Source organism: Dipteris shenzhenensis, chromosome 1, assembly GCF_047967505.1.
Source record: "Dipteris shenzhenensis isolate YYH24624 ecotype China chromosome 1, Dip_SZ_1.0, whole genome shotgun sequence".
NCBI classification, from domain to species: Eukaryota; Viridiplantae; Streptophyta; class Polypodiopsida; order Gleicheniales; family Dipteridaceae; genus Dipteris; species Dipteris shenzhenensis.
The window spans coordinates 8,100,832-8,126,313 of record NC_141596.1 but is presented as its reverse complement, the minus strand read 5'-3'; the positions used below and the strand labels follow the sequence as shown (position 1 = coordinate 8,126,313).

Genomic DNA, 25,482 nt, shown 5'->3' with positions numbered 1-25,482 from the left:
ATTCACATAATCACACCATAATTATCACGTGCACTTTCTATGTGATTTACATTCGTGAACATTGTTTTAAAAAAATCATGCATGCAATGGTGACAAAAACTTCTCGATATGAGAAAACAAAAACCACCCAATAAAATGACATTTATTGCTAGTAATGCTAAAAATACCACTGGCAAGTTGCCAAAACTTGTTAGAAAACAGAGCACTCTAGCCGGTAAAATAAATTACTACCAAAACGACTAAATTGGTAAGAATTTGCATCATGGCAACATCAATATTACTAGTGGTACATATTGCTTTACCATTGATAGTAGTTGTTTTATCATCAGTAAGGGGTTTCTTACTGGTAGCATTATGTCTATTACCAATGGTCCAAATACCACAATCTCTATTATATAAGCATGCTATGTTTTAATAGTAACTGCCTTTGATTCAAGAGGTAATTTCTTATCTCTTATCATTAGCCCCACGCTAGGGCCTTGGCTTGCAAGTTACAGAATAATCCCCGACCCTTATGCTCACAAGGTACAAGAGCTAGATGGGACCACTCCTCGGGTGAGGTCCCTAGAGTTTGTGAAAGGAGGAGGTGGTTTTTGTTAGGTTTTCTTTTTTGTATGCATTCTATATCATGCATTATATCACACTTTTTGTTGGTTTGTTTTTTTGCATGCATTCTATATCATAGTACATGTTGCACTACCATGGATTTTACATATGTAGATATTGTTATCCAATTTGCAAACTTTCACACAATTCTTCTAGGTTCCAGTAGCTCTAAGCACAGGCATGACTTAAATGCAAAGAAAAACAAGCAAGTTAACGTGGTGCTTCAAGAGCAGTTATTACTGGAGCAAATAAATAGCAAGTTACTAGAGCAAAATAAGCAAGTTAATGAGGCACTTCAAGAGCATTTAATAGAGCAAATAAATAGCCTACTAGAGCAAAACAAGCAAGTTAGCGAGATGCTTCAAGAGTAATAAATAGCTTCCAGGGGGGGGGGGAGAGAGAGAGAGAGAGAGAGAGAGAGAGAGAGAGAGAGAGAGAGAGAGAGAGAGAGAGAGAGATAAAGGCCATAATAGAGAGCATGGATAGGTTGCACAAGGTTATACAGCACACAAAGAGAATGCTATAACAAGATTCCCAAACCCTTGAGTGTGTCAATTAGGTGGATTGGGAGCTTGATGCATTTGTCTTGAATCCCAAATGGTGATGTCCCCGTACAGTTTAAGAAAACATGTACTAATGTAGCGCAGATGAAACACGATGTCCAAGCATTGCTCCCTCCATTGTGGGACCTTTTGGATGAATTTCATTTGTCCTCTAGCCTACTGCAAGCTTGCCCCCCTAGACAGGAAGCATGAAGAAAGGTGGCCATGCAAATAGTAGACCCTGTCCCTATGAGAGTGATGATAGCTACCATAGAAGAGCCCCTCTAGAGTATCACACCATACTTCAATGGTGGTAATCTATCGCAATTTTTCCTCTAGTTGCTATTGAATGAATGGTCCTTTAGGTATTATGTTGTTGTATAGTTGGAGGAACAAAGAATACAGAAGGAACACTAGAGGATGAAATCAAAGGCTTAGGAGATATGCTTCAGAGAAGTAAATTTTTAAGCTCCAATTTGAAACATCTAAAGCATGCTCTCTTGGTTGGACTAGCTTGATTTGGTTGGACTAGCTTGATTGCATCAAGCCCAATGGTTCCACACATTGCACCCTAGTAATGTCGAGGTAACATCTTAGTCAATTTTACTCTAAATGGTGCTGGAATCATTGATTGAGGGATGACACAAGATATATTCCAGAGGAGCATAGAAAGGCTTTCAGTAAAATATAGGATGATAGTTTAGGAGATTGGCAATGACATATTTTTCATCATGAGCACACATCTATTATTGAGTGGCACCCCCAAGCTTGGAGCTTTCACTTTGATGCTCGGAGCTTTCACTTTGGGTGTTCACATACTAATCATGTACTTCTGAGTAAAATTATAACACACATTCATCTAAGATGATGGCAAAAAACCCATTTGAGAGGCTTACACCTAAAGATGCAATGCAATAACTCTAGGTGTTTTGTTGTGAAGGGAAGTTTGCTATGCGGCCTATTAAAGAGATGAATCTTGCTCTAAGGTTTGTGGAGCAGTAAATTATAGTAGAAGGAAAATTCTTTGTACATACATGTCTCATTTTTTAGCCTCTTGAGTCTACTCTCTTATAATCATGCATCATCATTCATCACATCTTGTTACATGGTCAGGTTGCATCATCATGCATCGAGTAAGCATGCAACCCTCAACTTTGGTGGGGGCCATTGCTATTGTAAACAACAATAAATAACACATAATACAAGTTGCACTAAATGAAAATCTAGTTTTCAAACAAAAGTCCAAATACATAAACACACATCAATACAATCTCTCCAAATACAATTGGTAGCTTACATGAATATGAAGGCAAGAATGCCATCTCCCCAATCCAAAACATTGGGTAAAAAATCCTCTGGCAAGTCTCATTACCTCACATAATCTCCTTCTCATTCATTGGTTTGTTGTTGTGGTTGACTCTTACCCCAATATGCTGGAAACTTCTGCAGTCACAATGACTAGCCTCTTCATCTCCCTCTTTCTCTCACTACTCATTTGTGCTCCACCTTACCCGACCACGCTAGGTGCAAAGCTATGGACTACAATCTTGCCGAATGAAGAGCACTTGAGGCTCTAACAACCTTTTTATAATTAAAAAATAGGTGGGAAAGCTGATCACAAATATTGGCGAATAAATTCCATAGTGCTTTCGATATAAATCATAATATTGGCAATATAAAGAATAATACTAAGATTAATATTAAAAAGCCCAACAGTACATGGCTTGTATTGCAAGTACAAAGGGTATCATTACCAATATTAAAGATGTTGCTACCGGTATTTTTATGTGATTTACTAGTGATTTTTCCAGGCTATCAACATGATAATATTATTTTCATGCAATTTTGGGCCGAAAATGATGATCGTGAATGATGCATTAACACAAACATGAAAACATGAACGGAATCCCTAGAGAATAACAATGTCTTAATTTTCAAGTGCACATAATGTGTATGGGACTTGTGACAATCTCAACTTGCTCATGGAAAGAATGAGTTTAAAAAAAATGTCATGCTATTGTTAAATTTTTCCCTTGCACAAAAGCATGCCACTTTACCATTCGATTTTGGTAAAACATATAAAGACAAGAAGGTATGATATGTGAAAGAGTTATAAGGTGCTGCATTATTCTAATGTGCAAAGTGCAACTACTGTGAGATTGAAACAAGTACTCTTACTTGGCAAATGTACCATGATTTCTACTTGTTCTCTTATACAACTAGCAAGATTGGGGTTTGTGTGAGTTATGCCATTTGTTTGTGCTATGATCCCACTAGAATTAAACATTTTAGCAAAAATGGCATTAAACAACTGCAATCCTATCCAAGTAGTCTGAAATAGATAAAGAAATAAATATGTTCATGCCTTTGAAGCAAATGCATTATTGTGTAGATCATAACTATGAACTCAAATATTAAAATGCGATTAAAATGATCTAGTTTTTCTAAATATGTTGAGAAACATATAAGTCTATATAGTTGCTTAGGCACACATGCTACAAAAGATGCATGGGCCCTAGGAGGACCGCCGCCCTAGCTTTTGATCTAGAACACGTAACACAAGCATTCAAACTTCATTTTCCCCTAATTTCTAAAACAAAATCCACACACAATAAGATTATTCTAGAACCATGGACCCATTACATAAATTTTCAAGCCAAGAGGGGAATCACAAAGGGAAAATGAAGAGGCAGCAAGGGTTGATGAAAGGCAACAATTGGATCAAAGGAGGGAGAGGAGGTGATTAGGGGTTTGAGGATGCTAAGGAGGATATGAGCAGCTAAAGGAGGCAAAGAGGTAGGTAGCATGAATGGAGAAGAAGGGGGAAATCAAAAGGTGGAAGGACTAGCACACACATTTTTTTTGGTGAGAATTAGCATACACACACACACACACACAAAGAGAGAGAGAGAGAGAGAGAGAGAGAGAGAGAGAGAGAGAGAGAGAGAGAGAGAGAATAGCACATGCCTCCACTCACCTCCTTATAATGTGTACCTCCCTTTAATCTCCCCTTTTCACCCACCTTTTGGTATCTCTAATTCTTGTTAATTTAATGATTTTAATTTTGTTTGATTGGGGCACATATATAAAAGAGAATGGAAGATTGCTTATGTAATGTATAAGTGAGAAAATAAAAGAGACTGTAATGTATAAGTGAGATTGCTTATGTAAAGGCCATATCATGCTTTCATTTTACAAAGGTACATTGCAATATCTAAGATGGACACCTTAACTACTACTACAAACAGTTGACCAAGGTAAGGTTTAAATTAGAAATTAAAAAGTGCATCCATAGGACAAACCCCCAACCACCTATCTCCTTGTGTCACAAATGAGAGGCGTACTTTACAAGGATGTGAAAGTTTGAGGGGCTTCATTAGATGCAGACTTTTCAGCATGGCATACATTGACTACTCTTTTATCAAGGAGTATGTAGAAGAAGAGATAGGGCAAAATGAGCTTTCTTATAGATAATCATAAATTGAGCCAAAAGAATTTGTCTTGCTATAAGAAAGGCACGCTAGAAAACTTGTAGGTGTAGGTTCTTATGCTCTCATGTCTCTAATTTACATAGCACAATGACTCTCGTGCAATGCATATAGTAGGCCAATTAGATATTGCCATCTTGGTGAGTTTGAAAAGTATATTGACTTCTTTGTAGGGCTCAGACTCTAAAGACAAGTGTAAGGGTAATGACCAGCCAGTTGTCCAAATTCCAAAGGAAGGTTTATGAAATGATGATTTGGTTTTTCTAGAACAAATAGAGCTCACCTTGATACAATATAAAGAAAGATTTCCCTATTAATCATTTCGCCGTTGAGTCGACGTTCCTTGCCTAGTTTTAAACACGTTTTCACCCTTACATTCCAATATTCCCCACTCTACTCTCAACTATTTGTGAAGTGGCCTTACTTTTCTATCAAGACAAAATGATTAAGGATATATATGTATCTCAACTTTTCCTATGGAATAACAAGTATTCTCGAATTTCATTTGCAACCAATACGTGTGCACAAGTAATGGATACAATCTAAAAGCTCATCGATATCTAATACAGTCTTTAAAAATAAAGATGGTCAAGATTCTAAACTTTATGTCAAAGTTGACTTTGGTACATGTGCAAATTTCATAACAATAATACACATGTAACAAAATTGCCCTCACAAAAGGCACTCTCCATTTGAGCTTATTTCGGAGCACCCTTGAGAATGTGGACTTACATACGATGAGACATCAACATTCTAGCTAAAACAATAGCCCCTAAGAGCATGTATAGAGAAACTTAGATGATCATAGTAGGGAGGAAGGATCTTCATGGGTTCCCCATAGAGAGGCGAAATGTGATGTGTAACCACGTTGGAAAGTTTAACTCTTTTGAGATTTGTACTACAAGGTATGAAACAATTAAGTGGATTAAAAAGCTAAGGAGTGGTAGCTTAGAACAGAAGGAGAGCCACTATAAAAAACATTGTCTTGTGCACACAAGGTCCTTATTTGCATCTAGTCTCGAACAATGATCCGAGGCAGCACTAGTAATGGGAATGTTTTGATTGTCTCTAAGGACTTCCACAAGGAATTATGTTTAGTCCCACATGGTTACCTTAGATGGGTTACTTTTTGCATTGGAATGAATGCCTTTCCTTTTCTTAGCGCACTTTGTGGCTAGCTTTCAAGCGTAGCCTCCCTTTTCACCTAGTTTCTTCGAAAAAGGGCAATGCTCCTGGGACATGTGCCACCCTTGTTGTTAGGTTGGCATAATGCGTCCTATAAGTACTACGCACCTTGCTATTTAGATGGTGTGTTCTGTGTATGCTCCATTTCTATAGGTCGCATGATATGCGAAAGTGGCCTTGAAGGTTTTTTGACATGATACCCAAATGGCCTATTCTAGGTTGTTTGCTAATCTCCCTCTGAAACACTGAGCTTTCCATAAGAAGTTGGCTACATTTGCTTGAACCATGTCGTTTTCTGTGCATTTATCTTGCTTTTTTCTACATTGGAGGGGGAGGGGAGGGCGACTACGATGGTGGTGAGAGACATATGCACCTCTATTTTCATGCTTCTCGGATTTCAAAAATACATCACTTTCACACCGATGACCCACATTACCTCTCATGTGCCACGGGGCCATGTAGCTACAAAGAAAAAAGGGGTAACACCACCACACTAGTCTAACTCATCACCTTGGCCACATTTATGTGGTTATGAGATAAAAATGACTCACAATACCTGTGACTTGGCAAGGGCGCCATGGAGCCATCAACAACACAACAAAACAAGTGCAGACAAACAAAACAATGACATCATAAGGTCAAAGCGTGTGCCTATTTTGTGCAGGTGGGCGGTGAAAAAATAAAGAAAATTAAAAAAAGGGGTGGTGCGTGCCGAGCCTCTAGCCTAGGGTACCGAGGCTCGAGGTTCGGGGCCACGTGGGGCCCATGGAGACGCGCCAGGCTGGCGGGGGCAGGCGACCGGTCCGAGGCACCTGGATTTCGATGGGGTGACTAATCGCGAAGATTAAGGGCCTGATTAAGGAGTAATTAGGCGGAGGATTATGGATGCTGCGCTTCTATAATTAGAAGAGTGCATCACAGCTTCCATGTGTTGGGATCGCGGAATTTGGTCGCCTGCTTCATCCGATCTTCTGCTCGATCCATTGCTCGCTTGTTTTTGCTGCTTAATCTCTCCCTGGTATGCATGATCTTTGCTTCATCTTCTCAAAAAAACAATTACGATTTCTGTTCCTTAGCCTGCAAGATCGTTTTCAAACAACTTTCGGTGCCCTGGTTTTGGTGCTCCCTGATCTTTCCAACAAGCTTTTAATCTGTGTGCACCGACTAAGAGACTGCACTGTCGGTCGTGCGCAACGAAAAGATTGTGTGAAAGATTTGGAGCTGGACGCAAAATCGCTTCGGTTTTTTTGCGGATTACAAGGCGGATTCCTGAAGGAGGAATTGCGAAGTTTTTGAGCAGAACATGGTTTGTGCAGTGGTCTTTAGAATGAATAAGAGTCGATCAAATGTCTCCAGAGTTTGAATGCACATGCTCATCAATCTTCCGCTTTGCAGACTGGAGGGTTGAGATGCAAACTGAGCTTGTGCTTTTGGTGCTGTATACATAGTCACTTGCACACAAATTGTTGCTTCTTCTTCTTCTTCTTTTTCGGCTTGAGATGATTTGACAATTGTTCTGATGGAACCTTCGAATGCAGTTATAGCTTGAAAGCTCACAAGCATCGCCGCTTCGCATCAGCATTTCAGCAACAGTATACAATCCTCCTCCACCCCCTCTCAGAAGGCCCAAAGAGCATTTCCGTTTTGCAGAGCCGGCTCTTCTATCTAATCTATCTCCTTGCCCTTGCTTCACTCCACTTCCAACTCTGTTCGTCTTGGTTTCCTCGTTTCCGCACAAAGTTTACAACTTAAGACAAAAGACAACTATATATTTGATCCTTGGCCAGCTCTTCTGCCTTAATATTCTGCCACCTTGCCCTGATCTACGGCCTGGGCAACTCGGCTTCAGCAGGATAACAGGCGTCCACTCTAAAAAAAAGGCAGGTGTAGGGGCGGACAGGGAGAAGAGATACAAGCTGCTTTCACAAGCATTTCGCTGTTGCTCGGCAACATTCGCTCCCACGACTCTTCCATTTTGCGGCAGATATACCTCGGGCTGCCGTGGATCCGTGCAGCCTTCCACTCTTATGCTATGAGTTTGGAGCGAACAGAAGAAAGGAGTCCTTTCTGCGATATAATCATTGGATATCTTCTCAACTAGACTCAGCGCAGAGAGAGAGAGAGAGAGAGGAGAGGAGCGTGTTCATCTTGCAAAACGTTTTTCTAGCTAAGTTAATGTTTTGATCTTGGGCAAAAGAAAGAGAGCCAGAGTCAGCAGTGGACAAGACAGAATACTGGCGCTTCTGCACCTCTTCCTTTCATTTGTATCGATTCCCGAAACATTCGTACTCGGCTAACCTTGCATAGCACGGTCGTCGTACGCTACAATACCCGCACTGTCCACAGTTAGTCGCCTTCCCATCTGGCATCGAGCACAAACACAAGGATCTGCCTTTGTTTCAGACATCGAACTCTATAGCACTCGCTTGTTGGTGATTCCGAAGCTAGCCTAGCCGACATCTCCTCCTCAATCCTGCACGGCTCAATTTCCCCCTATGGCTTCCCTCTCAGCTACTGCATCGCTGGGCCTGCACCTCCCGCAACCTCTTTGCGATCCCACATCCTCGAATTTTCGAGTTCACCATCACGCGTCTTGCCCTGGAAGTTCCTTGCAGTTATCATCGGTCTTCTCTAATGAAAAAAGTTCTAGACTTCCCAAGCAGTTGAACTCAACACTCTCATTTGGATCGGCCCTCAAAACTTTCCCAAGCCAGCAATTTTCTGGTTTGCGGAGGCTAGAGAATAAAGCTGCTCGAAACTATGTTAAAGGGAAGAGAAGAATGCATCAATGGCACACAGGAGGGCCAGGACAGATGCCTCAGTTACAAGTGCGGTCGATGGCTTTGTCGGAAATTCCTCAAGGATCGTTGGGATTGTATGAACCTGCGATGGATAAGGACTCGTGTGGAGTCGGTTTTGTTGCGGAACTCTCGGCCAAGCCTAGTCGTCAAACGGTAAGTATCTTTTGTGGAGCATTAATCTGGAGCGTTGAAGGACGGAGAGAGAGAGAGAGCGGAGAGTCTAATACGGAGGAGTCGCAGGTAACAGATGCTTTAGAGATGTTGGTTCGCATGGCGCATCGAGGCGCTTGCGGTTGTGAGACCAACACGGGAGATGGCGCTGGCATTACTGTAGCACTTCCGCACGATTTCTTAGCAGAGGTATGCTGAACTTGGTCACGGTTGTGACTTTCAAACAAAGTACTTCAAGTTGATTCATTTCGTACATGAACTCCTGATTAATCATAGTAATGAATATGCTCGTATAAAAAATCGCGCCTCTGATTATAGAAAGTGCCTGTTGACCTCTTCCATGAGCTATAGCATGCATTGGCAACGAGTGGCACATTTGCCAAACATTCAGAATCTCCTTTGAACAAAGAAAAGCTTAAAAATTTTCATTGAGAGCATTCAATGTTGTTCAGAGCAATCAATTTAGTACGTTCGAAAATGATACTTTATGCTTGCTGATGTTTCGATGTCCAAGTTAAAAAGCGTCACCGAGAGCATCCAACTTCTTTCGGAGCAATCAATCACATTATTCTTTAAATGTTGCTTCATGCATGCTGAGCTTACCATTCAATTTTGATGTCTAGAGCCTGGGAATTGGACAGATAAGGAAATCCAAAGAGAGATCACTTCAGTTTGCCACGTTTAGTGGTGTGTTTCAAAACTGTGCATTTTATGCAATCAGTAGGTGCAGAAAATAGAGAGAAAAGAAAGGACGGTTGATTTGGGACTGTCAAGTGAGCGTGGTTATAAAAGTGAGTTCCGCTGTAGGGGACCTTGGAAAGAGGTTATGTCCAGTTTCTTGGATTCCCAGCAGCGATTGCCTTGCATAGAACATTCCATTTTTGTTGCCAAAAGATAGTTCATAATAAATATGACTATGCATGTGGAATGCATTGCAAGTCAATTTGATTTATTGATAAAATATTTTGCAGGTTGCAAAGAATGATATGGGGTGTTATCTTCCTCCTCCCAATGAATACGCTGTTGGCATGTTTTTCCTACCTACTTCAGAGACCCGAAGGGAAGAGAGCAAGAACGTATTTAATAAGGTTTGTTACTGATTTGTACAGAAATCTTATTGGAACATGTTTGTGAATGTGTGTCAATATGGCCTGCCTCTTGGAAAGAGGGAGAGTCGTCTGTTATACCTATTCCTTCAAATTTCTAGAAGAGATGTTTCCTTTGTAGTGTTTTCTGAAAGACTCCCATTTTCCAACTAGATTATAAGCTTCCCTAGTTATGGTTTTAATTTCTTTAGAAGGGGACAGGAAATCAATGTCAATTGTATGACTTCGTGGATGGAGCTATATCTTTCAAAATGTGTACAGCTGCTAAAATGAAAGGTGTCAAACAAAAGAGTGTAGAAGAATGCTCTGTCTTCTTGGTAATAGTCTTACATACCAAGTCTTATTCATGTAAAAGGAAGGCAAGAGCTTCCTGCTCCTGATCTTTGCATTTGAAGGATCTGCCTGAGTTTTGAGGTCAGTGATAACAAGCGCTTTGGGGTTTTGAAGTACCTATGACCAGTTAGGATCTCTTTGAAAAGCTAGGGATCTTGGTTTCTCTTTGTAGCCTGATATATTTTCTGTATTATGGACTTGAAGGTCCTCTTTGGTTGATAAAGTTGAACTGCTCAGCTGTGTTGTGTGTGTGTGTGTGTGTGTGTGTGTTTGAGAGAGAGAGAGAGAGAGAGAGAGAGAGGATCCAAAAGTGTTTGAAAGTGTTAATTTTGACAGAGAGAGTGTCCGAAATCCGTTTCCTCATTAGGAGTTGATTCTATGCCAGGCTTACCAAGAGTCAATTTATTTCTGACACACTATCTTTACTACGAAGGTTGCTGAATCATTGGGTCACGTCATCTTGGGCTGGAGGAGGGTGAAGACTGATAATTCAGATTTGGGGAAGTCTGCTTTGAAAACCGAGCCTGTAGTCGAACAAGTATTTCTGACATCAAGTTCCAGATCAAGTTTAGACCTGGAGCAACAGGTAGGCTTCATCAGTAATCATGGATTGGGAGGTTTGCTGTTTGTTCTTGAAAGTAGTGAAGGTCATGAGCTTGTTCTGGACACATCTGCACAGCTATTGAATCAATATACAACAATTTGCCTGGTGCTGCAATATCTTTATCAATACTGCACTGATGTGGTTATGCATTTGTACAGATGTACATCCTTAGGAGGACCTCGATGGTAGCCATCAGAGCTGCTCTTAATTTGCAGTATGGTGGAGTGAGGGATTTCTACATTTGCTCCCTCTCGTCCAGGTTAGAAACTCCTGTGTGATACATCCCCATCGCTCACGTAGGCATTTTGAAACTGAGAGGAAAAGTACGAGTTGGCATGGATGGATGCTCCCCTATGGTTTTTGATATTTAAGCACTTTGAATTCTTTCTGACATTTGAACATGTATGATGGCTGCGATTCTATTTCTGTTGCAGCACAATTGTCTACAAAGGGCAGCTTAAGCCTAACCAGCTGAAGAATTATTACATGGAAGATCTTGGAAATGAAAAGTTCACCAGTTATATGGCCTTGGTAAGAGTCATGTACAAAGGAGTAAATGGTGCTGCCATGGCACTTTGTGGGTTTTTTTTGCAAAGTTTGGCTCGTAGCTGAAATCATGGGGATGCCCATGTCTTAATGAAGTTCGCGGTTTCAAACTGCAGGTCCATTCCAGGTTCTCAACCAATACCTATCCTAGCTGGGATCGTTCACAGCCTATGCGCGTTTTGGGCCATAATGGTGAGATCAACACGTTGCGAGGCAATGTCAACTGGTAAGGCTTAGACCTTGCACAATGCATTTTGAGATTCGAGTGGTCGAAAGAAGAAATTTTCTGCCCAAATTTAAGTGGGAGTCACCTTGATTGCATTTGCATTCCCTGGACAGGATGAAAGCTCGTGAAGGCCTTCTTAAATGCAAGGCCTTGGGTCTTTCAAAAGACGAAATGCAGAAGCTTTTGCCTATTGTTGATACAAGCTCATCGGATTCAGGTAAAGATAGTGATTGAAGAGCAGTTAGATGGATTTTTGGAGTATTAAGGCTGCCAACTTGATACGTTGGTTGGATTTCAGGTGCCTTTGATGGCGTCCTTGAATTTCTGGTTCGTAGTGGACGGAGTCTTCCAGAAGCTGTGATGATGATGATTCCTGAGGCATGGCAAAACGATCCCAATGTGGATCCTGATCGTAAAGCTTTGTATGAGTACTTTTCTGCAATTATGGAGCCATGGGATGGGCCAGCTCTTATTGCTTGTAAGCGATATCCTCTTGTCTCTTTACAGAAATTAGTGTCGGAAATAATTTATCTTTCTTTTTGTCTATGATTGGACTTATTCTAGTCTTACAAAGGTATATCTTTCTTTTTGTCTATCCAATTAATATGAGCTTCTAAGTTCTTGTTCAACCTGTTTTGTACGGTACAGTTACGGATGGTCGATATCTTGGTGCAACTCTTGATCGTAACGGGCTCCGACCAGGAAGGTATTATGAGACACATAGTGGGCGAGTGATTATGGCAAGTGAGGTTGGGGTAGTTGACATTGCACCGGAAGATGTGAGCAAGAAGGGACGCCTCAACCCAGGAATGATGCTTCTGGTGGATTTTGAGAAGCATGTGGTTGTGGATGATGATCAATTAAAGAAACAGTTTGCTGCTAGCCGCCCTTATGCTGATTGGCTGCAAAATCAGAAGATTGTCCTGAGAGAGATTGTAGATTCAGTTCCAGAGGAGGACCGTGCAGCACCACTAATAATTGGCTCAACAGATGTATGAATTTCTTGTGCGATGGTTGCTTCTTGAATTTGAAAGAGGAGGCAGCATAATGAGTCTTTGCTTTGTTCCATAGAATTGTGATTTCTCTGGATTTTGATGCTTGCTCAGGTTGAGAGCTCAGATGAGACAATGGAGAAGATGGGCATTTATGGACTCTTAACTCCTTTGAAGGCTTTCGGGTGAGTGACTGTTCGAGACAGTCTAGCTGCTGTCAAGTACTTTACTGAGTGTCAGATCCCCCAGTGTTTTCTATGTATGAAGAAAGTGTGTAGGAACATTTTACCTGAACCTGAACAGCAAACTCTGATTAATGGTTGGTTTTTTTAGCTACACTGTGGAAGCTTTGGAGATGCTTTTACTTCCCATGGCAAAAGATGGTGTAGAGGCGCTTGGCTCCATGGGGAATGATACGCCACTTGCAGTTATGTCTAGCAGACCAAAGCTGGGCTTCGAATATTTTAAGCAGATGTTTGCGCAAGTCACAAATCCCCCAATCGATCCGATTCGGGAAGCAATAGTCACATCAACAGAATGCATGATTGGCCCTGAAGGTGACTTGACTGAGATAACTGAAGGCCAGTGTCATAGACTGTCTCTGAAAGGGCCACTCCTTTCTATTGAAGAGATGGAGGCCATTAAAAAGATGGACTTTAAGGGTTGGAGGAGTAAAGTACTAGATATGACATTTCCTAAACGTGATGGAGTAGAAGGACTGGAGAAAGCTTTAGACAGGATTTGCTTGGAGGCAAGGTCTGCCATAGCGGAAGGGTATACCATCTTGGTGTTATCAGATAGAGGTAAAGCTCTGCAACAGTAGGGCTATTTCCATGAAAGGTGCTTTGTCGCTAACCATGATAAGGTTTTAGTTGTTATGTTTATTGGTCCATTGATGTTCCCAGCAAGCTCCAGCACCAGCACCAGCATCCACATAAAATGTGCAAATGCACATTAAGAAAATTTTATCTCGTTCTCGCTCCTTATTTTTTCTGCTTTTAAAGGATCCTCTCCAAAGGTCTTGCACTCTCATAACTACTCTTTTAAAGGATCCCTCCAAAGGTCTTGCACAGATTTTTAGGGTATAGATTGCAAAGAGAATATTTTTACTGTCACGTGCTTTGACTCATTAGACATAATATTCTTCCTTCTGATCTAAGCTAGATTTACAATATTCATTAGTCTCTATTGTTTTATGTTTTGGGTACAGAAATTTCAGCGTCCCGAGTTCCAGTGAGTTCTCTTCTGGCTGTCGGGGCAGTGCATCAACACCTGGTTTCTACCTTGGAGCGCACTCGAGTCGGATTGATTGTGGAATCAGGGGAGCCTCGTGAAGTGCATCATTTCTGCACTCTCGTTGGATATGGTGCCGATGCCATTTGCCCTTACATGGCTATTGAAGCAGTATGGAGGCTGCAAATAGATGGGAAAATACCACCAAAGAAGGATGGAGGGTTCCATGCCAAGGAAGAGCTTGTGAGGAAGTACTTTAAGGCATGCAACTCTGGAATTTTGAAGGTTATTGCTAAGATGGGTATATCCACACTTGCGTCATATAAAGGAGCTCAGATCTTTGAGGCTCTTGGCCTTGCGTCTGAGGTAGCAGATAAATGTTTCAAGGGGACCCCTAGCAGGGTAGAGGGTGCCACATTTGCGATGCTAGCACAGGACACTTTGCGCTTGCATGAACTGGCTTTCCCCTCCCGTATGCTTCCAGAGGGTAGTGCAGATGCTCGGGCGTTGCCCAATCCTGGCGATTATCACTGGCGAAAGGATGGAGAAGTTCATCTTAACGACCCTGTAGCTATGGCAAAGCTTCAGGAAGCCGCTCGCACCAACTCTGTTGCTGCTTACAAGGAGTATTCCAATCTCATCCACAGTCTTAACAAGCAATGCAATCTTCGAGGCATGCTAAAGTTCAAAGAAATACCTGAGAAAAGAATAGCACTCGAAGAAGTTGAGCCAGCCAGTGAGATTGTGAAGAGGTTTTGTACAGGTGCCATGAGCTATGGGTCTATTTCTATGGAGGCTCACTCTACACTTGCACTTGCCATGAATCAGATTGGGGGGAAATCCAATTCAGGTTAGCTTTTTTTTCGTCTACATACTATCCCTGTTATTTCTTTGGCTGACAAAAAAAGGGCCAAATCAAAGGTTAGGAAGAGAATCTATTCTTATAACATGAGAACCATTGCGTTTTTATGATTGTTTGGAAATAAACCTCAAATGATTGCAGGTGAAGGTGGGGAAAATGTATCGCGGTTGGAGGACCTCCCTGATGGATCTACAAATCCCAAAAGAAGTGCAATTAAGCAAGTTGCAAGTGGACGATTTGGCGTTACCAGCTATTACCTTACCAACGCTATTGAATTACAGATAAAAATGGCACAGGTTAGCACATCAACTGAATTGTCTTTGAGTTTTCTGGGAAAACACGTGTTTATCATGTGAGAAGTAGATGCTGAGGCTTTATCGTGCACAATTACAGGGAGCTAAACCAGGTGAGGGTGGAGAGCTTCCCGGCCATAAAGTAGTTGGTGACATTGCTGTAACGAGATATTCCACTCCTGGTGTGGGGCTCATCAGTCCGCCTCCTCACCATGATATATATTCGATTGAAGATCTTGCTCAATTGATATATGACCTTAAGGTAAAAGTTTCCAGCTTGATTTTCGTTGCACACATTGTTCTCTTTGACTAGTCAACAACAGGAAAGGAAATTGTCTAAAGATGGGAAGAATGGAGTCATTCTGCTGGATTAAAGATTTTTCAATGATGCTAGCCCCGAAAAGTATGCTCTCACTGAAACCCACTTTCTTCAAGGAAGGGGGTTTAAGCTGTCTAGTTCTAATTGATTTCCTGAACTGAGGAAATCAGAAGTAGTAGAAGAGTGGCATTATTCTGTATTTTATTGTTATATTGTGGCTCTTTTTATCTCAAGTTGCACTTGCATTATCTATTTTGATGTTGAAATCTTTTAGCACAACACCTTTTTGGATTGCCTTGAAACTAGGTCAGGAAGGCAGTGCATTTAATTTATCTTGTTTTTTCTTTCATATGTAGAACTCGAATCCAGGAGCCAGAATAAGTGTGAAGCTTGTCTCTGAGGCTGGAGTTGGAGTAATTGCCAGTGGAGTGGTGAAAGGACATGCAGATCATGTGCTAATATCAGGACACGATGGGGGTACAGGGGCTTCTCGATGGACTGGTATCAAGAATGCTGGCCTACCATGGGAACTTGGTCTAGCAGAAACTCATCAGGCCCTTGTAGCGAATGATCTCCGTGGTCGTACTGTGCTTCAGACGGATGGACAGCTGAAGACTGGAAGGGATATTGCCATTGCTGCACTTCTTGGGGCCGAGGAGTTTGGTTTTAGCACAGCTCCACTTATCACTTTAGGTTGTATCATGATGAGGAAATGTCACAAGAATACATGTCCCGTAGGTATTGCTACACAGGACCCTGTATTAAGGGAGAAATTCGCTGGTGAGCCAGAACATGTGATTAACTTTTTCTTTATGGTTGCTGAGGAGGCACGTGAGCTGATGGCAGGAATGGGCTTCCGTACAATGGATGAGATGATTGGAAGATCTGACATGCTGGACGTAGACAAAGAAGTCGTCAGAGAGAACGAAAAATTGCAGGGTATTGATCTCTCCCTTCTTCTTAAGCCTGCTGCAGAGATTCGCCCAGATGCAGCCCAGCATTGTGTGCAAAAGCAGGACCATGGCCTTGACATGGCTTTGGATCAACAACTCATAAATCTCTCACAGCCGGCTTTGGAGAAAAAGCTTCCTGTCTATGTTGAGATGCCAATTGTCAACGTGAACAGAGCTGTTGGGACGATGCTTAGTCATGAGGTCACCAAACGATATAAGATGGCTGGTCTTCCTGGCGATACCATTCATGTGAAGCTCACTGGAAGTGCAGGCCAGAGTTTGGGAGCATTCCTTTGTTCAGGAATTACACTTGAGCTGGAGGGAGACAGCAACGACTATGTAGGAAAAGGACTGTCAGGTGGGAAGATCATTGTCTATCCACCTCAGGGCAGTGGATTTGACCCGAAAAAAAATATAGTCATAGGCAATGTAGCACTCTACGGAGCAACCAGTGGTGAAGCTTATTTCAATGGCATGGCAGCTGAGCGGTTTTGTGTTAGAAATTCTGGTGCTAAGGCTGTGGTTGAGGGGGTAGGTGATCATGGTTGTGAATATATGACTGGTGGAACTGTAGTCATTCTTGGGAAAACTGGGAAAAATTTTGCAGCTGGTATGAGTGGAGGAATCGCATATGTCCTAGATGTGGATGGAAATTTCAAATCTAGGTGTAATCTTGGCCTGGTGGACCTTGATAAAGTGGTGGATGAGGAGGATATAATGGCCTTGCGTGCAATGGTACAGCAACATCAACGGAATACACGCAGTGAACTGGCAAAGGACGTGCTGGCAAGTTTCGACAGACTTGTTCCAAAGTTTGTGAAAGTCTTCCCTCGCGACTACAAGAAAATCATTTTGGAGTCAAAAGAGAGAGCAAAGGAGGAAACAGCTGAGCTGTCCAAGACAGATGCATTTGAGGAATTGAAGAAGTTGGCAAGAAAAGCTGTGATTAAAGGGGCCTCTCCAGTCAATAGAGCTGGGACTCCTGAATTTAATGGAACTATGAGACAGAAGGTGACATAAGAACTCTGTGTGTGTGTGTGTGTGTGTAGACAGACATACATTCATACATACTTATCCATCTATTTATCTATGTATAACCGTTTGCTTTTGTGTGTGTGTGGGTGGGTTGGTGTGTGTGTGTGTGTGCACATGCTGTATGTAACTGCAGTTCCCCATGGTAAGGTCTCAGAAGTGTTTCTCTCTGTCCAGAGGCCGACAAAGGTGGAGAATGCTGTGAAGCATAGGGGCTTTGTAACTTACGAGCGTGAGGCACTTCCCTATAGAGCACCTGAACAGCGCATCCATGATTGGAAAGAAGTTTTGGAAGAACACAAACCAGAAGGTTTACTGAAGACACAGTCTGCAAGATGTATGGATTGTGGAACTCCCTTTTGCCATCAGGTAAGAGGATCTGGATAATCGTTTGTACATACTGCAATTTATAGCCACTTTGTGTGCATTCTCGTACCTTTACTTGGGTTCATTTTAGGGTACAAATTTATGTAAATCCATCACTCAAACCTCTTCCTTCTGCCTCTATACATGTCTGTCTCTGTCTCATACATTACTCATGCACTCCACATACTTCCTTGTAGACATATCATCAGCTAGCCATAGCTTCATATATCTTGTGTGTGTGATTTTCCCAGGAAACCAGTGGCTGCCCTCTTGGAAACAAAATACCAGAATGGAATGAACTTGTCCATCAAGGCCGGTGGCGCGAGGCTCTTGATCGTTTGCTTGAGACAAATAATTTTCCAGAGTTTACTGGGCGGGTGTGTCCTGCTCCATGTGAGGGTTCTTGTGTTCTAGGAATTATTGAAAATCCTGTTACGATTAAAACAATGGAATGTACTATTATTGACAAAGCTTTTGAAGAGGGTTGGATGGTTCCTCGACCACCTATAAAGAGGACAGGGTATGTATTTTTTGCACTCAATAGTTATCTTATGCTTCAGCCTTTCTTGCATAATGTGCAATATGCCATTTGATTTTATCAAAGTTTTGAAGCTAGGACATATTCTACAGTGCATCGATAAGGGCGTTTTGGGATCTTGCTGATCCGTCTACATTGTTTGGTCACTGGTTTTATGTCTGTCTTTGTACAGGAAAAGAGTTGCAATTGTTGGGAGTGGCCCTGCTGGAATGGCTGCAGCTGATCAGTTAAATAAGGCAGGCCATATGGTGACAGTTTATGAACGTGCCGATCGTATTGGAGGCCTTATGATGTATGGAGTGCCTAATATGAAGACAGATAAGGTGGAAGTAGTTCAACGTCGTGTTGACCTGATGGCAGCAGAGGGAGTCAAATTTGTTGTGAATGCCCATGTTGGTGTTGATCCTCATTTCTCGGTTGAGAAATTGAGAGAAGAAAATGATGCTCTTCTACTTGCTTGTGGCGCTACAAAGCCAAGGTATATTTCCCTTTGTGGTATAAAACGTGTTATGATGATGGCCTTCAGTGTTGTGGCTCTAGTGTGCGGGTTTTGTCTAAGTGTGGTGTCAAAGCTTGCAAACAACTAGGGCACCCACCTAAAACCAGAATACCTCTAATAGAAAGTAAAATATAAGAGATGAGGGGATCAGTTTGATTTGAAGAGCTCTAGCGTTTTTGCATTATTTGGGGAAACCTTTTTTTTCTAATGACGTCTAGCTTTAGCATGTTTAAATGTTGCATGCTCCAATGTTTAAGCTTCTGTATTCATTATGCGCATGCACCTTTTCATGTATGCTGTATGAGATGCAAGACCATGCTGATCAAAGAGGTGGATCATGTGTCTGGCGTGCGCACGCGCACACACACACGTTTACATTTGAAATGCAACAGATTGTTTCCCTTCATAATGACGTCTTCTGTCTTGTCTGTGTGTGTGTGTGTGTTGTGTTTGTAGTGATGTGAGCTCTACATGGGCAACTGGGGTCCCATGGTGAGTCACATTCTGGAGCATATCATAAATGAGTCTCTGGTGTTCTCTGCTCTGTAGGATGGACATAGGGGGGGGGAGGGGGGGGAGGGAGGGAGAGAGAGAGAGAGAGAGAGAGAGAGAGAGCTTTGTTTAACCTTTTGTTTCATGTGAATGAATTTTTGCAGAGATTTGAATGTAGAAGGGCGTGACCTGGAAGGTATCCATTTTGCCATGGAATTCCTTCATGCTAATACAAAGAGTTTGTTAGATAGCGGGCTGCAAGATGGAAACTACATTTCAGCTGCAGGGAAGAAGGTAGTTGTCATAGGAGGTGGCGACACTGGAACTGACTGTATAGGAACATCAGTAAGACATGGCGCTGAGAATGTTGTGAATCTAGAATTGCTGTCACAACCCCCAGCTACACGGGCTCCAGGAAATCCATGGCCTGAGGTGATTGCAAAAGATTTTGCACATTCTTCTGTTGTAAAAAATTATTCTTTCTTGCTGAAACCTCTCCTGACCTGAAAATGGTAGATTTAACAGAATTTTTTATTCTCCATGCAGTGGCCAAGAATTTTCCGTGTCGATTATGGACATCAAGAGGCTATCCATAAATTTGGGAAAGATCCAAGGTCTTTTGAAGTGCTGACAAAGAGATTTATAGGGAATGACGAGGGTAAATTGACAGGTCTTGAGATTGTACATGTGCAATGGAACAAGGATGCAAGTGGGAGATTTCAAATGCAAGAGGTACAAGGTTCGGAAGAAATCATAGAAGCTGATCTTGTTCTCTTAGCCATGGGCTTCCTTGGACCTGAGCAGGTCTGTTTTCCAAACCCAACTCTTTCCTGGAATTCTGTCTCTCTCCAAGTTTTCTGGACATGACAATTGATACCATTGCTGACTTTTGTGAAATGAAAGCAGAACATTGCAGAGAAGCTGGGCTTAGACAGGGATGCCAGAAGCAATTTCAAGGCAGAGTATGGGCAATATGGCACGAACCTCCAGGGGGTTTTTGCTGCTGGTGACTGCAGGCGTGGACAATCTCTTGTTGTGTGGGCTATAAATGAGGGAAGGCAGGCTGCAGCCAAGATTGATAAATTTCTACTTCCAGAACCTTCTGCCCCTCTTCCCGATGACAAGGAGAGTCCAGAGGAGAGGAGATATGCCATTTTTGGCAGAAATGGAAGCAGCAGGCAAGAGGCCTTATTGAGAGGTGGTGAAAGGGGTAATCAAGAAAGTTTACCTCAAGGTGCAAGATGATTGTGGTTTTCCAATGTGCAGTGTACATTACACTGAGCATGTGGAAGACAGTGCCTATTGTCTGTTTCTGGAGCAGAGCTTCATGGATGCAAAGTGGTAAGCTGGGGAGGATCTTGGTTTTATCAGGTTGGCTGCCATCATCGTGCTGAGGGGGAGTAATTTGTGAAGCTTCCGGAGCAATTCTTTTCTCCATTGATTCAACAGCATACACACAATGCTAAAATGGGGGGCTCACGCTTCTGTGCGACTTCTTGGGAGAGAAATTTGATGCTCCAGTCATGATTCAATGGTATGGAGAAAAGCACACGGGAAGACGTGATCTGATAACCAGGATGATGAAGAGCACAAATATGGCGGCTTCCTCACATAACAAACCTTCGTCATTTTATCACAAAGGCAATGTGGATGTATTTAGCTGCTTCGTCGATCATATAGACTATATGATATAATGTTTATTCCACCGCCTAGATCAATCTTGTAAAAGTAAGGAGAGCTTTTGCAGCTTCTTTTGTTTCTGAAATTCTGCTATTCAAGCTTATGCTGGTCATATCTTGAATGATGGACTTGGGGTTCATACTTGTAAAGCAGTGTCTCCAATAACATGTCAAAAAGTCTTTTCGATTCCCTAAAGTATGTTGCAAATCAATTTCTGCCTTGATTGTGCCAGAGATGATCATGTGGTAGTGCTCTTGTCTGGAGCCTTTTCATGCAGACCAAAGATGGCTTCACGAAGCATTTTGCAGAGGAAACTGCTGCAAATCTGGTAAGGGACCCATCAATGATGACAGAGTGGCTTTGCTTGTCTCATTCCTGACAATCCTGTTAAACAAACATTTTTTTTGGCACTCCTCAAGATGGGACTTCAGGATCGTGTTGGTGAATGTTATATATTGTACTTCTTGGTATATAGCATTGCTGAATGGTGTGGTTTTGGCATAAATCAGTGTGGTGCCTATCTTATCATCGACAATTACAGCTGAGTGTATGAACTACGGGTATGGGATCCCAACAAGAAGTGGATAGGGTTATTGCTACAGAATCAGTATGCAAATTGCACATAAAGTACCCCATTGGGAGATTTTATGTGACTTCATGCAAGGAGGGACTACCTCAACACATGTCATTGGATGGAGCAGAGGGAACGTTGGGGGGGCGGAAGGCATGCTTGTTATTTTCTCTGGAGAGACTTGAGTTATCCCTCAATCTAGTCAAATTATTGTTCAATCTCCTTGAGACTGAGTTCCTCTGACCTGTGCTTAATCTAGTAAAATTAATGATTACTCTATGATGATACTTCGTCATTAAAGAGATTATACAATTGATTCCTGTAGTGATTTGATTGAGAGAGGAATATTGAGCTATGCCACATCCAAAGTGTCTATGCGGTATCCAAAAGCACAAAAGCTTGTGAAATGTAATGTTCGATGGAAATTTTAATCTATCTTGATAATAAGATGAACTAGTTGCTGAAGGACTTGGAAAGATATGAGTCTTTTGTTTTTTTAGGTATAAGCGGTAATTATGTTTCTCACAGGCATTACTGGGTCTGGTTGAGGAATTTAGCCCTCCAGTGTCTGGTTGGTGTTCAAATCCCCTATGTGGATGGAAAGTGAGCGGGTGAGTGCGCTGGAAAACTAGTGGTAGGTTGCTTGGTTAGGGCCAAAACTACTCTCACAGCGGAAGACATACCCCGAGATCACAAGAGAGAGACAGAACACAACTCATACACATGTTTTCTTTGAAAGTAAGAGGAGGAATGGAAAGTGAGCGGGTGAGTGCGCTGGAAAACTAGTGGTAGGTTGCTTGGTTAGGGCCAAAACTACTCTCACAGCGGAAGACATACCCCGAGATCACAAGAGAGAGACAGAACACAACTCATACACATGTTTTCTTTGAAAGTAAGAGGAGGACAGATCTGAAAGAGAGCTCAGATGTACAGCCAAAACAGTGTAGATATAAAGGTAGAAGCCATGTGCAAAAAACTTGTGAAAATATATACCGACACCTCTAGAATCTATCCCTGAGGTAAGGCACCAAACTAGGCTGTTTGGTGCACCCTCTGACAGATACTCCTGCTCTTCTGCCATCCGCGCCTGTGTGTAGGCTGCTCAAGGCTGAGCACTCCTGCAAAGTTCTGCTCCAATGGTATACTGCAGACAAAGCTCCTCTGCTGCACCCTTATGCTCTTCTACAGTGTGGTGGTGTGCACTTAGGGATGCTGTAGACTCTTGGACCTCTGCCCTGCAGGAATATACAGGTGTAGCTGGTACCCCTTCTCAGACATGCCATGTGGTCTGCAGGCTGAGTAGACTCTCCAAGCTCCTCCTGGCTGTTCTGGATGCAGCCCAATCCAAGCTCCAAAGAATGCCTGGACCCATGCAAATAGGGCCCTTTTTATAGAGAAACCCCAGAAAACTGGATGACTGGCCCGTAATGACCAGTCAACCAACCTGCCCACAGACCAGTCGACCGGGTTTGTGGGTCTGCCTACCAGTCTGTGGCAGTGTGCCGACCCAGACTGGTTAGGCTCTGCTTACCAGGCACCTGTGTTGTGGGTCCTCTGGCAGTCCCAGATCATGGTTGCTGCTGATGCATGTGGCACCTGTACCTGCTGCCATTCGTGCTGTACAGTCAGACTTGCTCTTGCTGGTGCTGCGCACTGATGCAGGCCCTCCCGGGTCACAATTGGGGAGGTGAACCTCATATTCCAGCACCCCCTTCCACCGACACAAAGTGGATGCACACCCGCACATTGATGCAGCAGCTCTGTCTGCTCTCTTGGAGAAGCTCTCTAGAACATTTTGCAGGAGTCTAGCTCCTGCTCCATCAGGTCTGGCTCCAAACAAGTGAGCCATCTTGAAATGCAGGATTCATCTAGGCAGCACCTTTTGTCACTGGTACTGCTGAACCTGAACATGTCAACTGCTTCTTTTTGATCCAGGTACTAAAACTTCCATCCGATACCTCTTGAATTTTGCGAAGCACCAAGTCCTCCGAGTCTATTTCAACGCGTCAGTGAAGTGACACCATTGGTAAAACATCACACAATCTTCCATGGGCATAAGCTTACTCCTCTGGTTCTTTGGATCCCAATCTCCCACCACGATGGTTTCAATTTGTTCGGTCCCTGGTCCTCCCAGCAAAACTGCAAGTGGGTATCAACAGTGAAACCTTGTGATCACCTATACTTGTTAGTGTTCCAAACTCAAAGTCTGGGTCACCAACTGCTATGGCAATCTCGTCGAATGCCTCCACCTCCCTTCTCCTAGGAAATGAGAGCTCCTGTACAAACAAGCATCCCAAAGCATACTGCTAATGTCTTCAATGAAAACTGAGAAGACATACCCTGAAAATTCGCCAAGCCAACTCGTCTCTTGGGTTTATGGCCTTCCTCCTTCCTTGATCTGCTGCTTCTTCCTGCAATCCTTAGCAAAGTGTCCAGGATGTTGCAACAGAAGCACTTCTTTTCGCTTGCTCTTTTTCTTGGTGTCACCATTAGAAGTGTCCCTGTCCTCACACTTGGCATCTTCCTTTTATGTTGCTTCGATCTGCCACCTTTGCTCCACTATGAAAGCCTTCTCGTCATCACCATCATCCTCATGCTTCCCACCGTGTAACTTTATTTGCACTTCTTCCTGAAGCAACAATACAGGACTTCGTCTTCAAGCCATCTGCTCTGCCATGATTCCAGATATCATCCCAGACCTTGATTCCATTTTTATCGAGTCTTGTGGCTCCTTTGAGCAAAATGTCTAGAAATGGGCTGTCGCTCCAAATTGTCGAGAACCAGATGGAGTCCTGGCTGCAAAACGTGGCTGTCTTTCTAGTGAACCCTTTCCAGATTAAGAATGGTTTCAGGGATTCCCATGCCTTCCACATACCTTTCCACAAGTCAGACCCTTTAGCCAAGCACGGTTCTTTCCCAAAGAGAGCTCCCCATAGCGGGAGTTTTTTCCAATGTTTACATCTAGTGATCTTTACTATTGAGATATTCTTAAGAATTAGGGTGGCCTAGACTGAACCCGAATTGTGATAGGCTTTCAGGATCCATTGAGCCATAAACGTGGCTGTGGATTTTTCAATATCTACAATGCCCAAACCCCCAGCAGACTTCGGGAGAGTACAAACTTGCCACCTGACTTTGACCTTTTTTTTTGGGCCCAATTCTCCTCCCCAGAGAAAGGTCTGAAAAAGTCTCTTAATTTGGTCAAAACCTTTCTCTGGCAGGAGATAAAATAGATTAGAGACGGGTAGACATAGAGATTAAGTACAAACTTTCTTTAATAAGAGTCGATTGAAGTCCCTGCCATTTTTGCATTTTGGATCTGATTTTATCAACTACCCACTCCCATCTTTCCTTGTTCGAACACTTGAATCCCATTGGAATTCTGAGAAGTCTGAAAATTTCTCCCTCCTTGATGATCTTGCACCCTTTATCAATCAAGAGTTAGGGAGGAGGGTTCTTGGTTACGAAAATACTTTTATTTTCATGGGGTTAATTTTCGAACCGGAGGCAATGCAGAAGACCTCCAAGCACTTTACAACATTTCCTAATAATTGGTCAGCATTTCTTGGGGTAAGGTTGATGTCATCATCAAATTGTTGGCAGATAATATGCACACCTCCTTCAACCTGAACATTGCTAATCGGGCCCTTGTTTGCTTCATCTTGTATCAAGTACCCAAGCGAGTCTGTTGCAATAGCAAAAAGTAGTGGGACATCCCTGCTTAATTGAGCGCTTAAGTGCAAAGGGAGGAGAGACATTGCCATAAGTTTGTGGACCAACTGTTTAAGCTATATGGTTTGCCTTCTGACATAGTTAGTGATTGGGACTCGTTTACAAGTAACTTTTGCACACTTGTTTTTGAGAAGTTGAAAACTAGTCTAAGTATGAGTTCCTCAGATCATGCACAATCTAATGGCAGTACAAAGAAGGCTAACCAATTGGTTGAAGATATGCTTCGCGTATATGTTTCTAAGAGACTGTCTTCATGGGGAGATTATCTCCCCATGATCGAATTTGCTTACAACAGTGCAAAGCATTTAAGTA

The 25,482-nt window shown here is 42.5% G+C and overlaps 1 protein-coding gene across 4 annotated transcripts; it reads left to right on the top strand.

Annotated features, from left to right (window-relative positions):
* The first annotated feature begins 6,759 nt into the window (after positions 1-6,759).
* GLT1 (NADH-dependent glutamate synthase 1) lies at positions 6,760-21,903 on the top strand. 4 transcript variants are annotated; one of them, XR_015543877.1, is made up of 24 exons: positions 6,760-6,839; positions 7,360-8,775; positions 8,863-8,982; positions 9,765-9,881; positions 10,666-10,818; positions 10,995-11,095; positions 11,271-11,367; positions 11,499-11,608; positions 11,722-11,825; positions 11,907-12,086; positions 12,257-12,600; positions 12,715-12,785; positions 12,934-13,403; positions 13,811-14,683; positions 14,837-14,991; positions 15,089-15,250; positions 15,664-17,271; positions 17,470-17,661; positions 17,910-18,178; positions 18,369-18,674; positions 19,352-19,619; positions 19,734-19,991; positions 20,094-20,915; positions 21,100-21,903. XR_015543877.1 is itself a non-coding variant. In XM_087400526.1 (23 exons), the coding sequence occupies exons 2-23, from the start codon at positions 8,317-8,319 to the stop codon at positions 20,430-20,432; spliced, it is 6,756 nt and encodes a 2,251-aa protein (XP_087256652.1). In that variant the 5' UTR covers positions 6,760-6,839; positions 7,360-8,316; the 3' UTR covers positions 20,433-21,903. The 4 variants fall into 4 exon arrangements, 2 of the variants coding, with proteins under 2 accessions (XP_087256652.1, XP_087256692.1); XR_015543872.1 differs by having other exon boundaries at positions 20,094-21,195; positions 21,377-21,903; XM_087400526.1 differs by having other exon boundaries at positions 20,094-21,903.
* The last annotated feature ends 3,579 nt before the right edge of the window (positions 21,904-25,482 follow it).

Coding starts and splice junctions, on each gene's coding strand:
- GLT1 (XM_087400526.1), top strand. CDS start 8,317: ATGGCTTCCCTCTCAGCTACTGCATCGCTGGGCCTGCACCTCCCGCAA. Junction 11,826..11,906: donor TACAAGCTCATCGGATTCAG/GTAAAGATAGTG, acceptor GTTGGATTTCAG/GTGCCTTTGATGGCGTCCTT. Junction 12,087..12,256: donor TGGGCCAGCTCTTATTGCTT/GTAAGCGATATC, acceptor TGTACGGTACAG/TTACGGATGGTCGATATCTT.